The sequence below is a fragment of the Anneissia japonica genome, unplaced genomic scaffold, assembly GCF_011630105.1.
Source record: "Anneissia japonica isolate Jap-2015-1 unplaced genomic scaffold, ASM1163010v1 scaffold288091_len1417266_cov198, whole genome shotgun sequence".
NCBI classification, from domain to species: Eukaryota; Metazoa; Echinodermata; class Crinoidea; order Comatulida; family Comatulidae; genus Anneissia; species Anneissia japonica.
This window is the reverse complement of record NW_022684833.1, coordinates 633,056-646,767: the sequence shown is the minus strand read 5'-3', so window position 1 is coordinate 646,767 and position 13,712 is coordinate 633,056. Positions and strand designations below refer to the sequence as shown.

At 35.0% G+C, this 13,712-nt stretch overlaps 1 protein-coding gene across 4 annotated transcripts in view; it reads left to right on the top strand.

Moving 5' to 3' along the window:
* The first annotated feature begins 1,068 nt into the window (after positions 1–1,068).
* Positions 1,069–13,712, top strand: part of LOC117107685 (putative RNA polymerase II subunit B1 CTD phosphatase rpap2) — a 51,574-nt gene continuing 38,930 nt past the window's right edge. Inside the window, exons 1-8 of one of the 4 annotated variants that reach the window (XM_033249426.1) lie at positions 1,069–1,140; positions 2,974–3,056; positions 4,027–4,138; positions 4,677–4,841; positions 5,692–5,780; positions 6,252–7,044; positions 10,899–10,996; positions 11,823–11,972. In XM_033249426.1, coding sequence (XP_033105317.1) covers positions 3,001–3,056; positions 4,027–4,138; positions 4,677–4,841; positions 5,692–5,780; positions 6,252–7,044; positions 10,899–10,996; positions 11,823–11,972 — 1,463 coding nt within the window. In that variant the 5' untranslated portion in view covers positions 1,069–1,140; positions 2,974–3,000. Of the gene's footprint in view, positions 1,259–1,827; positions 1,917–2,973; positions 3,057–4,026; positions 4,139–4,676; positions 4,842–5,691; positions 5,781–6,251; positions 7,045–10,898; positions 10,997–11,822; positions 11,973–13,712 lie in introns of those variants that run through there. The other 3 variants (XM_033249418.1, XM_033249434.1, XM_033249439.1) reach the window with 3 other exon arrangements.

Below are 13,712 nucleotides of genomic sequence, written 5' to 3'. Positions count from 1 at the left end.
TTGTTTGTTTCCCTCCAGCGCCCGCCCCTAGCTCACGGAAAAATAGGGGCGGCGTTTTTAAAAAAAATTTGGTTTTTTTTCGATTTTTTGTTCACAAATTTTAAAAAGTGATCTTTATTTTTATCCATTTTGCACATGAAAGTTGTCTAAATTTGTTGGTCCATCATCTATAAATATAATTAATTACCTGGATTTTAACATTCTGGCTGCGTTAAAATAGGCCTGTAAGGCCCGTTATAATAGGCCTATTTTATCAAAAGAAGCCAAACAAACTTTGATATCGGTAACTGTAACAGTTTGATGAGAAGAACATTCGGGAGCTACTTTCGTTTGAGGCTTTTATGATTATTACATGCACAACAGTGGTTTCATAATGAAGTTGCTAATCAACATGAGTTTTTATTTTTTTATTTTTTAGGTTTTCAGGTAAAAAGTTCCTTCCTGATGATATTCCGAATATAGAACAATATTTTAAATGATGACCTTAAAGTTTTTGCTTATGTTGGCAATGATTTCCCATTTAAAACACCGGACCCCTATTAAGGGAATATCAATTTTGTTTTATTTTATCAACAAATACATCTCAAAATACTATTTAATTAATTATTTTTATTTAAAGACTTTGGAGCCATAAACACAACATTAAACTAGAATCTATTTGATTATTATAGTTACAAATTAGCTTAGTTCCATTGTAACTCGTTCTTAGGTCAATTAAGCTAACATTGTTTCACTCAAATCAGCTCTTAAAGACCCCAGTATTAAAGACCACTTCCAATTAAAAAACACTTTCTGCCGGGTTCCAAATTAACAAATATGTGTTTCATCTTTATTATTCTAAATAGAGACCAAAGCTGGTAAAGACCATGGAAGCACCAGTCCTGAAAGTGGTCTTCTATTCATGAGAGAATGAAAATGAGGGAGGACCGACATGCGTTTTGTTGTTCGTACAAGTGTAGCCTCTCATTCGAAAATAGCATGTGGACGACTTTTCAGCTTTGATTAATAGCGCCACCATAGTTTTCTAAATGCTTAAGATCAGAATGATGTAGTTTAATTTAACACACGACGTTATTCATACGAATATACTCATCTTGATTGCAAGGCTTTAGGCACATAAGCACATTTTGACCATTGCCGGTAAACAAATGATCGACCAAAGAAAAATATATTTCTCGTCATTTTCTCTTTCCTTATTATACACTCACTCCGTCACAGTATGGTAAACTGCACAGCATATCTACTACGCATAGGCCTAGGCCTAGTAATTATTAATGCATTCTGGAGATTGAAATGATAACATTGGTTAGGGAGCTAGGTCTTGGCTCCTGCTCAGACTCTACCTTACTTGTTGACTGGCTCTCTCTAGGCCTTGGGCCCTACCTTACCTAGCCGGGGTGGGGGGGGGGGGGGGGGGGGGGAGCCTAGGCCAAGCGTAGGGCCTGGCTAGGGCAGGGGGCTACACGTAGTCTAGGTGGGCGAGAAGGACTCAAGTAGGCTCTAGCTAGTTGTACGTAGAGGAGGGCCTAGCCTAGCTAGGCAGGTGCAGGCCCTATCTATAGTAGCTAGTACTTTGTAGAGCCTAGTAGTAGAAGGGAATTCAGTAGAAGTAGCTAGCGGCCTATCTTTTGGCCCTACACAGCCTATAGTCTAGAGCCGAGCAGTGTATAATCGGCTGCAGACATATTCGGCTGCCTGCAGGCAAATACGGCCGCGGACAAGTTTTGGCCATTGGCCTCGAAGCAATGTATAGAACACATTTTTTATTGTTTTCTGCAGTCAATTCGTTTAAGTTGACCACTCGTATTCCGCAGTTGGGACCTGACATTGAGGAATAAAAACTTTTAGTGCACATGACATGGGCATCGGAAATGACATAAAAAGAAACAAAAACGTGTAAGAAAAATAAGCTTGGTGTGAGTAAAACTTGACTTAAGTTTTTGAAGGGACCTCTTGAACTCCTGGAAGGATTGTTCAATGAGGGCTCTGTCTCAGGAGAGATTATTCCACCAAACATGGAAGAACCTTCATGCACCAACAAATGGTGCATGGAAAGAATGAGTGATGATACAGAGCATGGCAATGGTTAGAACTTACAGTACGTGCATGATATTGTCTTGTTTGAGAAGGTTTCATTTTGAGTAGGCAATTCTGTAGGGATGTTGTTGAGCTGATAACTGATTTTGAACAAGAGACTGAGGCTAGCGTCTTGTTGCCTTTTTTCAAACTTTGCCAGTGAAGTTAATTTATCATCAATGTTGCGCAATCATAGTGGTTAGCACAAGTCTGGCTGCCCGGGATTGAACGATTTCCACTTCGTTGATTTCGTTTTTGGGTGAGGGACACCAGGCTAGAGATCAGTACTCTAAGTGAGGGTGGAAATTTGATTCATTTTATGACTTTACTTTACTATACTTTAGTACTGATAATACATACTTTAGGCTAAACATTATAAATATGCATATTGACTGAAAAGTGATACTGTTGGAAAGGCAAACAACATGACACTTGTATTTATGTCAGTTTTCCAACTAATGAAGTGGAGACTAAGATAGTTTTTTTGTGTTGTTTTTTTTTTGTAATTGTATTTTCATTATGATCGTTAAAGACTGTTTGGTTAATTTCATTTATGTATGTTTACACTAGGTCCTAAAGAAATTTCTAATTGTTGTTGTATCAGACGTTCCAACCCCTGGAACTCAAAATTTGGGAGACTAGAGGTACACTGGTAAAGGATACCCCCTCTCCCGAAATGTTGAAAATCTAAATTTTCTTACATGCATGTATTTCATTGATAGCATTTAACAGTGATCATTACAGGTGTCAAGAATGCTCAGAAGGCCATTTACGAAACAAAAAAGCAACTATTAGCTGAATTTTTTTGTTCTTTTTTTGTAAATTGGGGAGAATTTGATAAAATTCTTGACTGGTAAAATTTGTATTAAATAACTTCATAACAAGGCTTTTTTTCAGATGATTTTGTGAGAAGGCAAGAATAATATGGCAGGGCCAGCTAGATCAACAATTGAAGCAATAGAGCAAGAAGAACAAAAAAGGTTACTTTCTTTTTTATATACCCAATAAGCTATTTTATATTAAATATTAATTTGGAATTGCTTGCTTTGTATCTTTAAAACATTAAATGCTTGCGGTACACCAAGTAGATATTGTATTTTTGAAATGATTGAAGCGACACAATTGAAATGTTGACATTCTCAACAAAAACAACAGTTCTTTTTAGAACTATCTACATAGTGTACCCCAAAGCATTTAATACATTATTACTTCGCCATGTAAACCTTCAAACAATGTATTTCAAATGTTAATGATTTGAGAATTTGAATGTGAAATTATGTTCCTAGCCAGCAGTTGCATAACTACAGTAATACATTTAACTACAGTAATACATTTAACTACAGTAATACATTTTCTGTACAATTGTTGGGTTTATATATTTTCTTACCCTTTGTATCTTTTTTTGTTTAATACTAATAACAGATAATAGCCCATGGTGACTTTATAGAGTACTACAGTGTCGCGTCACCATACCACGTGATACTACTCTGTTGCTATCGGCGACACAAAATGCGTTCAACCAACGCCATTTTCTCCACTGACAAACCTTTGATCCCAATTTCTAACGTAATTATTAATAAGTTGTATCTTAATTTTTCTTTGTAAATGTTAATTGATGATTAAATGTGTGTTCGATAACTAATATCATGCAAGCTTTTTGTTATTTTAGTACATTTTGATGGTAAATTGTTAGGTTTTAAAATGCCTATTCCAGAAAGCCTATTCTAAACGATTAGGATTACGAAGTCATTCAGGCGTAATGAACGGTAACCAACGTCCAGAGGGAGCCACCTGGTGTTGTGACGACACAACTGTGGTACTCTATGCAGCGATTGAATTGAATACTGATGCTTTGCATGGACACTAAAATTAGTTATAAATTACAATTTATGAATTTTTACTAAATTTGTAAAACATTTGTTTTAATCATCTTTAAACTATTAATTGCAGAAGAGAAGCTATCAGAGAAGAACTTCGTCAGAAGTTAGAGCTTGAGGAAAAAGCTCATAAAATTGTAGAAAGACTTTTAGACAATCAAGATGAGCAATTTTTAATTGATTGTGTAAGTAATTAATTCAGTGTCAAATATTAACATTGAATGCCAATCTTAGTTTTAGGCAAGTCGATTGGCTGAGTTGGTGAGGCAGGGGCCCTGCAATCTACAGCCATAATATTAGGGCTGGTTCAGATGGTGCACTCCGCTGTTGCTCTGGTGGTGAAACAAGTCCTCTCGCATATGTATTATGGATGAGAAAAACAGTTTGGTTATTCTTCTGAGCAACACTTACTCAGTTGAACTTACTGTGTAACTTGGGTAGTTTGACCAAGGAAAATGTTACTTACACTGTTCAGACTGGATTTAAAAAAAATATATTTAATCTGTTAAATTTGTTTGAATTAATTTAATTTATTCAATTCAATTATTTAATTAATTTAGTCAATGTATTCAATTTATTACATTTAATTCAATTAATTAATTTAAAATAATAATTTATTTCAGCAATTTTTTTTTGAGAGGGTGAACCAATCAGCCAGAGTTGACATCTAATTTCCAGATTGTACCATTCAAATGTTTAATTTTTTGGGTTTATTTTTTACAGTCCAGATTCATCCTGCCTGATCATTACAAAGATGTTGTTGAGGAGCGAGCGATAGCTAAGCAGTGTGGTTATCCCACATGTGACAAAACTTTAGGACCTCCACCAAAGCAAAAATACCACATATCTATGAAATCTAACAAAGTGTATGACATAACAGACAGAAAGGTAAGTGTATATTGTGAGTTTGGCTGTTCAACATTTGGAGAAGACTCTCTCAGACTGTAAAATTGAATTTACAGAGCAATGTTGCCCAACAAAATGATTGACCTCTTCCCAGACGCGTTCAAACTTTTCCAACATGGCACCATCACTGGTCGATAGATTGTATGTAATCTTTACCACTGGATGTGCCCTTGATGCTAAGTTGAAGTATACTGAAATTATATAAGATATCAGATTGCATTATCAGATTGTATTATCCTAATGGGTGTTCCTGATGCTCATTAATTTTTACTTTTCTTGTTCTCAAATCATTTTTATATTGTTTGTGCATGTTGAGCATTGAATAAATTCAATCAATTATAATTATTGTTAATATTTCTTATGATATAATATGCAATTATCTAAAAAGTATGCTGTATTTACTTTATGAGATACGCCTCCTTTTCCTCTCCTTAAAAAAAAGAAGAATTATATGTATACTTTGCGTTGTATTTTTTATTATTTCAGCAATGTTAAGTTAGGATTTTTGTTTGTTGTACAGTTTTGTCATCATCTTTTTAGTTGTTATTGTATATTCCTGATGTATTTTTTGCTTGTGGTCTAGTTTTAAATTCATTCTTGATGTTTTTTTGTCCTGCCAAGGAAAATAATTTTCATTTTAAACTCATGATGAATAAAGAGATCTATGTCTATGTCTATCTACTGTATCTTCCCATCTTCCTTTCACTTTTCTTTATCAAATGTTTACACTTGCAGTATGTTAACATTATACTTTGTTTCAAGGGGACCACATGCCTTTCTTCTGTTCTCTACAGACATTCTTAACCCACATGGTTTTTTTTTTGACGTCTAGTGTTTTTGCAGTAATACATGTTACAAGTCATCGAAGTATTATGCAGCACAAATCTCTTCTGTTCCTTTATGGATGAGAGATAAAGACGAGTGAGTTCATCTTCTTACTTTTATAACTAGAATTGTTTCTAATGACATATCATTAGGGAATTAGTTTGATTGTTATAGAAAAACACAGTGATAGGTGGTTCATTAATAAAAAAAAATCCTGGTTGACCTATCCGGGCAAACCATGTTGTAAAAATTATATATTTCTTAGTTTCCATTGTATAATTTTAAAATTATTAATATTTTTAGATAGAAATTAATTTGTGTAAAATGTAGGGCATTTATTTTGTAATGGAAGTTAAGAGCATAACAATGACAATGATGACGACACAACAGTGATTTGAGTGGTGGCGACGATGATAAAAAGTTCATGTTCATTACCATAAAAGGTTACTTTCTAAAATATATAATGTATCTTTAGGCAAACATTATGGGCATCTTCGGTCTCAGTTGCATGCTGTTAATAAAACATTTTTTAAGATGTCAAATTAAATGTTTCTTTTTATTATATAGACCAAACCTCATAAAACTCCTGGGTTCTGTGGAATTGAGTAACACTAGCTTACCTGGGCAGGCTGGTTCTGGAGAGGAAGTCATTCTTGTAGATGGGATTGGTCCAGCTAGTATGGAGTATGTGTCCGGCATGGATGAGAGCAAACCGGACCAAGCTGAAGTGAGCGATGATATTATGTCATTGAATTTTTTCCGCGATGAAAATGAGCATTTTGAAGAACTTGGAAAAGATAATGAAAAACTAGATGAAGATGAGGAGGATGAAAATACGGTTTCTAAAGATGAAATGATAGAGGAAACCAAAGATGTGAGAAATGTTGATTCCAAAATTGCAACTAAAACTGATACGATTAAAACTGTGCAAGAAAAGCATAATAAAAATATACATCATGAAGATTTAAAAGCAAAAAATCAGGAACCTAAAATTTTGAACATACTTCAACCAATAACAGAATCTCTAAAAGAGTGGAGAACAAAAAGAACATTAGAGTTCCTCAACAAAAGTTGCTATGAACATTATGATTCAAACAAACCCAGTGGCACAGCAACTAAAACTATGGAAAGCACAAATCAAGGTAATGATGTGAATCCTGTAGAAACCACAGGAAATGTTGAAGATAGAAAGAGAGGGGTTTCAGAGTCAACAAGAATGGAAAGTCAAAAGGTGGGATCACTCACTGAGCAGAAAATGCAGGCAATGGAGGAAGAAGCCTATAGGTTAAGAGTAGAGAGCTTATTCTATGGTGAAGAGTCAAAGCAACTGGCAGGCAAAAATAAGAAGGATGTGAAAGAGGTAAACATACATACATTGTATCATTTATATATTGCTATTACTTGAATATCAGAGCGCTTTTTGCTTTTTTTGGTATTTTTTAACTAATATACTGTGGTGATGAAATACATCTAATAGAAGAAAACCAGAAAGTGAAAAAAAAATAAAACAATGCAGATGAAATCAAACACCACCACACCATTCACCAGCAATTTAAGGTGCAAGGCCCGCAGGACAGTGTTCGCAAATGCTTGATTGGCATCTAGTCCTAGTCAATTCCTAATCACAAGGAAACAATAAACAACAACAACAACAACAACAACATTCTTTTAGATATTGTAATGGAGGCTGAAATGTGAATGTTGCGTGGAAATTTATTCCAGTAATGTGATGACATAAGAAGATGTCTGTCGATGTGAAGTTGTGTGTGAGTTGACTGGTGGTGGACAATTCTTAAGTAGAGTGTTGAGAAAACCTGATCTAAGCCCTGTGCGTCTTGAGGAATGCATGACAGGTAGTTGATTTGAAGTCATTCCATTATTGAGAAATTTAGCAAAGCAAAGAAATTAATTTGCCTACTTAATCTCAATGTACACACAGATCAAGACAGCTGGTGATCCTACAGGCAGATACATCGGTGGAAAAAAGGAGCACCCACACCCCCTTTCAGTTTGGGGCAGCGATTGAGGTTCTGCTTCTCAACCTGAAGGTCCAAGGTTCAATCCCTTGCTGTACATTTAACTTGTGTCCTAGGCAAGATACTTATACCTACGGTTGTCTCTCTCCACCCAGGACTACAAGTGGGTACCTGGTAGGTCCAAACCAGGGTTGCCAGATAGTCTTTACGGCCAAACACGCCATCTCACGGCCCAATTTTTTTTTTTGATATTGTCTAAAATTCGGCCAGATTCTAATCAGATATCGGCAGTGGGAGCACTGTAGATAATATAATAGTGGATACAGTAATCATTTAAAATACAAGACATTACCTGGCAATCAGTAGTTATTTGTTTGAAATGGAAGAAATCAAAAAGACAGAAATTAACATTAATCTTTTATTGTTTATTGTTCTTATAAATTAATCACCACAAGTTAAATGCCCAGATACAGCATTATTAAATTACACTCTTTATTTGTTAGAATATACGCCTATTTGAAATCACATAAGATTGATCTCATTTAGCTCATCTTAGAGATTGTAAGCTTATTTTTTATTTATAAATAACGTAACTAATTATACTGTAGTTCATCATTATCAATAATTTAAAGGGCCTGTTATCGAATATTCATCTGTATTTACTCTCTTTAATAAGAATTGAAATTACATTTAGAATGAAAATTACATTTAGGATCAAACCAGTGATGGATAATACAAAGCTATGAAAACTGTAATGCTGGAAATATAACTTTTATCTAAATTCGCTTCTGTTGCGGGACTTAAGACAATAAATAGATATCGCTATCAGCATCATCCCCTTCGTGATTCTCATACAAACATCTCGAGATAAACACCTCCAACATATAAGGAGCGCCTTTGAAGTCTCTGCAACACTTTCCTTTAAATTTGAGGTGTGATCGGATGCGAATAATCACATCATGCATTTCAGCTCCAAGTCGGTTTCAGGTCTTCGTCTTCACATTTGTCACAGTTGAAAATACTCGCTCAACTACAGCATTGCTCATTGGAGTAGTAGTGGACCCATGGCATTCTTGAACTTGATAATTCCAGCCCAAAATGATGCAGAATGTTTTGGAATCCTGCCACTAAACTTCTCCGTCCAAGGCACGTGAGCAAGTCTTCTGGACTGCTCCTGGATTACATCACCCTTTGCAGCTCTTAGATGAGGAAGCGGTAGGTCATCAAAGGATACTCGATCAAACTGACTTACCACTTTTCGAGGAGCAAAGGCACTCAGTCCTTTAAACATTTCTACGGATCCGGGTAACCTCTTTTCTACCTCATTTAAGGCCTCAGTTAAAAGACTGGCACAACGTACTCGTATCTTGTGTGCCTTGTCCCAAGAAGCAGCAGAGCATTGTTGGTTGTCAGGGAACACATTTAACTCTATAAATTTGGCAGCATAATCAATCCAGATCCAGAGGCAATTGTTCCCTGTTCTTAAGGGTTCTTCCTTGTAGACTTCTGTGGTGTAGGACTAACTCGTTTTTCAGACCCCCTGTGTCAGCATCTGTTGATTGAAGCAACAAGTTTACTCTTTCAAATTCTGTGAAGATAGGTGACTCAAAGTGAAAATATATATATCAGGTTAACCGGATCTGATAGCATGCCCAGTATTTCTCTTGCTTCATATCTGAAAGATGCGTCTGCTGTTTGGACATTGACAGAATAATGGGCTTTTACTGTAGTTCCTACCAGTTTACTAAGATAGTATATAGCACTTTACCTCCTACCAGCCAACGTGTTCATGAATGTGTCTGAAATGGAAGAGGATTTCCCTTTCTTTCATCATTGGGGTCCATCATGCGGAATAGGTCACATCTGACACAATCAGATCATTGTAAACCAAAATATCTTATGATCTCGTTCAGTTTTGCAAAAAGCTCACATCCTGTTGCCCCAATAATTAGTTGAAGACTGCAGAATTCGGTGACAACTTTTAAACTGGCATCGCAAAAGTATCATAGAACAACACAAATGTGTTTATCCGAGGCCACGTCTGTCGCTTCATCGATAAGTACAGAGAAATGCTTTCCATTTGCATCTAACCGAAGTTCCTCTTTAAGCGTTGAGGCAACCACTTGAGAAATAAATTTACTGCACTAGTGCCGGGAACACTTCCCTTGCCGTTCCTTTTGATAATCTCTCCAATATGATCTATACTTAAAGTTGAACAATGGCAACATATAGACACGGCAATCTGTAACTCTGCACGCTTGACGTCTTCATTTTGCTGCCTTCTTTAAATGACCATATGCAGTGCTCTACAATTAGCTGATGCAGCTACTGTGCTCATATGCCCCTTAGACTTTTCGTGGTCTGCTAAACAAGATATTTTAGGAGCAACATTTGACATTTGCAAAAAGCATTCTCAGTCCCATCAGAGGCCTGGTCTACCCACATGTATTTCTCTTCCCATGATTTGTTATATTTCCGGCCAATAACATACCGCCCTTTCCATTTGGAAGCCATGGTTGCATATGTGTGCTCCGGATATGGTAATGGTACGAGACTTCTATGCCTGCGAAACTGTACTTTGGTCAGTATGGACGCAATATTTAACACCTGCTTAATACTAGTAGAGTCGATTTATGCAGTCTTGCTTATTGGCCTACGGTATATGCATGTGGTACTATTTGTTATTTATTCTTTTTCGGGCAATTATTATTATTATTATTATTATTATATTAATAATAATAAAATATTATAAAATTTAATATTATTATTATTACCATCATCATCATCATCATCATCATCATTACCACCATAATCATCATCATTATTATTATTATTAAAGCAGTCACACAGTGCTTAACAGTTTAAGTGGGCAATAATAAATTAATGTATTGGCCGCAATGTATTAAAAAAAGAGTTAACCTTTTGTAAATTCGGCCAAATATAGTTTGGCTGTAACTTTTTATACGTTACGGCCAGGCGAATTTTTATACGGCCATATTTGAGGAATCTGGCTGTCAGAAAGGCCAAATGGCAACCCTGGTTCAAACACAAAATGCGTTGATCTCACCTGGGAGCTGAGTATGTGCTTGATCCAATGACCAGGGGTAGTACTGTATTATGTAAAGCACTTAGAAACCCTTTTGGCATCAAGCGCTATACAAGCAATTCTCACAAAGATTACAAGACTCCCAATCCTAATTATTTTAGTATTGCATGATTTTGTATAATACTTTAACAGAACGTTACTGATGACAAACCCATCGCAATGCCGTATGTGGATTCTCAGTCCCAGATGTCCATTCGGCGGAAAATCCTGTTGGACAGATTGAACAGAGCGTAAGTCACTTGTAATGGAGAAAGTATAATTAAACTGAATTTATTTTACAGTATTGAAGTAAATACTTAACATATGTGGCAAAGACAAGCCAAACCAGTCACTTGTCACAAGTCCTGTTTCAGAGATAATGGCCAAAACATGCTGGAATGTCAACATTTTGGAAATCTATTTTATTGCACTAAACTAAACTTTATATATCAATACATCATGCTATGCTGTTATTTTCCCATTTCTAATGTTAAAACAATAATTTTTGATGATTTGGTATGATTTCTGCTTAAGAAATGCTCAAAATCATTAACTTTGAAGGCTGATTTCTCAAATATTGTTCTTTAAACAGCTGTATGTTCAAACTCCTGTAACGTCGTAACAAAATGTTGGATTTAAATGATACTTTTACCACTTTATAGCTCTCATTTTTTGTTTAATCCTGTATTAATAAATAAAAGTCTATTTTTGTGATGAGTGAATGGTTTGGCTGGTCTTTGCCACATATTGAAATTTACTCAATATTCAAGCTTCTGGTATTTTTAAAACATACGCACACCCCTTGGTATAAGACCAGCATAAAAGTTTACCCAATTATAATATGTGAAATGAATGAACGAATAAATGTGTGGATGGATGGACAGATGGATGAAAGTTTGTTTTGTTTTCTCACCTCCATATATTAAAGTTTGTTAAAACATTATTTTTTTATTTTTGTAAACTTTATATTTCTGTGTTTATTTCAACAACAAAAAATCAAAACAAAATGTATAATTGTAATTGACTTTATTGCTTTTGTCATATTTCCACATAATTAATATGTTTTAATGCTTTCAGTTTCTCAGAATTTCTTGGTCCTTTGCATCTTTCAATACGAGAGTTTTCATCTGATCTTAATTGTCTAGTCCAGACATTTCATCTTGGTAACAAAAACATGACCTTTAAGCCAATTGGTTGGACGCTGCTAGCTGTAATCATACTTATAATGTAAGTGATTTTTTATTTTCCTGGAAAATACTATATACATTAATATTATATACCTAATATATTTATATGTAAATGTTACACAAATGATTTCATTGGTATTATTTTCATTTTTTGCTAGTATATTTCAATTTTTAAAATTTAATTTTACCTTTTTTATTGATTTAGATACTATGTACCAACATGTTTTGAATCTACAGAAGATTAAATGTTTTCTTTTGTTTGTATTTTAAGTACCTATTGGTGTTTTTAGCTCAAATGTATATATGTATATGTATGTCTCTTCTTTTTACCTAAGTGTTGATATGGTGTATAACTAATATCAAAGTTGTATCTTTACTGGCACTACCTTACTTTATGCAGCTGTTTCGGATCTAGGATTAGTCTAATCATTGTTTCCAGGGTTGGATTCAGTAGTGTTCTGCTGATGGAGCCAATTGAGGACCTATGATTCTAGAAGATATGGTTTGAGGGTTCCAGAGAGCATTGCCCATAGAACCTTTGGCATTCTAGCCATTTCACCCATATAATAATCTCTTATAAAGATAATTTCATGTTTGGTTATACTATAGCAGCTGGTAGACCAAGCATCCCTTTCAAGGTGGTGTGGCAGTCCATAATGGAGCATTTGGTATTTAATTGGGTATGGTAGGAATATTATTGGAAACGGTGGGACAGTCATATACAGTAAGAGAAGGAATAGGAAAACAATGTGGTTGCTTGTTACAAGACATAACTAGATTTGAACTCGTCACTGAGGACGAGTTAGGTGATCCGCCGTACTTTGACCCACGAGGAAGTGTGCGCGTGGCGGATTGAACAATAATTAAATGCTGATAATGGCAAAATATGCTAATTTAGTTTGTTAAAAAAGAATTTTGAGCATTTTAAAAGATTTACTCATGTGTACGCGCACGTCATGATGCACGTGCGCATCTTAATGTCACTGTTGTCTTTTGATATGAGATATATATGTATCAACTTTCATTGACAAACGCCTGTTGGTGAAGGAGTAATGATCATTCATAGTATTTATCATATAAAAATTCAGTTATTTTTACTTCAGGATGGCAATATGGTGACGTCACAATGTCCGATCTGCTATTATGATATATAAAATCATATCTAAAACTCATGTGCTTTTAGAATATGTAATAAAAATTGGGGGTCACCTTTCATCCTAAGGAGCTATATTTGATTATAAATAGGCATAATTTTAAGCATATGTAATATTTGACGCAAGCGTACGCGCACGTTAAGACGCGCAAACAACAAAGTAAGATACCTAACATTACACCTTGACCTGAAGTATAAGCCCATTTAATATTATTCAGAAATGACGAATGGTTAAGATGATATGACGTCATCAACGTTTTGAAAAAAGAAATATAAATTTTTTCTTGTGTTTAAATTCAGATGGCAATATGATGACGTCACAATGTCCGATCAGCTATTATGATATATAAAATCACATCTATAGCTCATGTGCTTTCAGAATATGTAATAAAAATTAGGGGTCACCTTTCATCCTAAGGAGCTATAACTGATTTAAAAAAAGATATGATACAAAGCATATATTAATTTTGACGCACGCGAACGCTCGCGTTATACGCGCGCACAAAAATATAATGTACATAACATTTACCCATGACCTGAAGTTTATACCCACTAAATATGATTCAGAAATCACGACTGATTAAGGTGATTATGGGGTCATCAAAGGCTGGACGAAAGAAAGTTGAG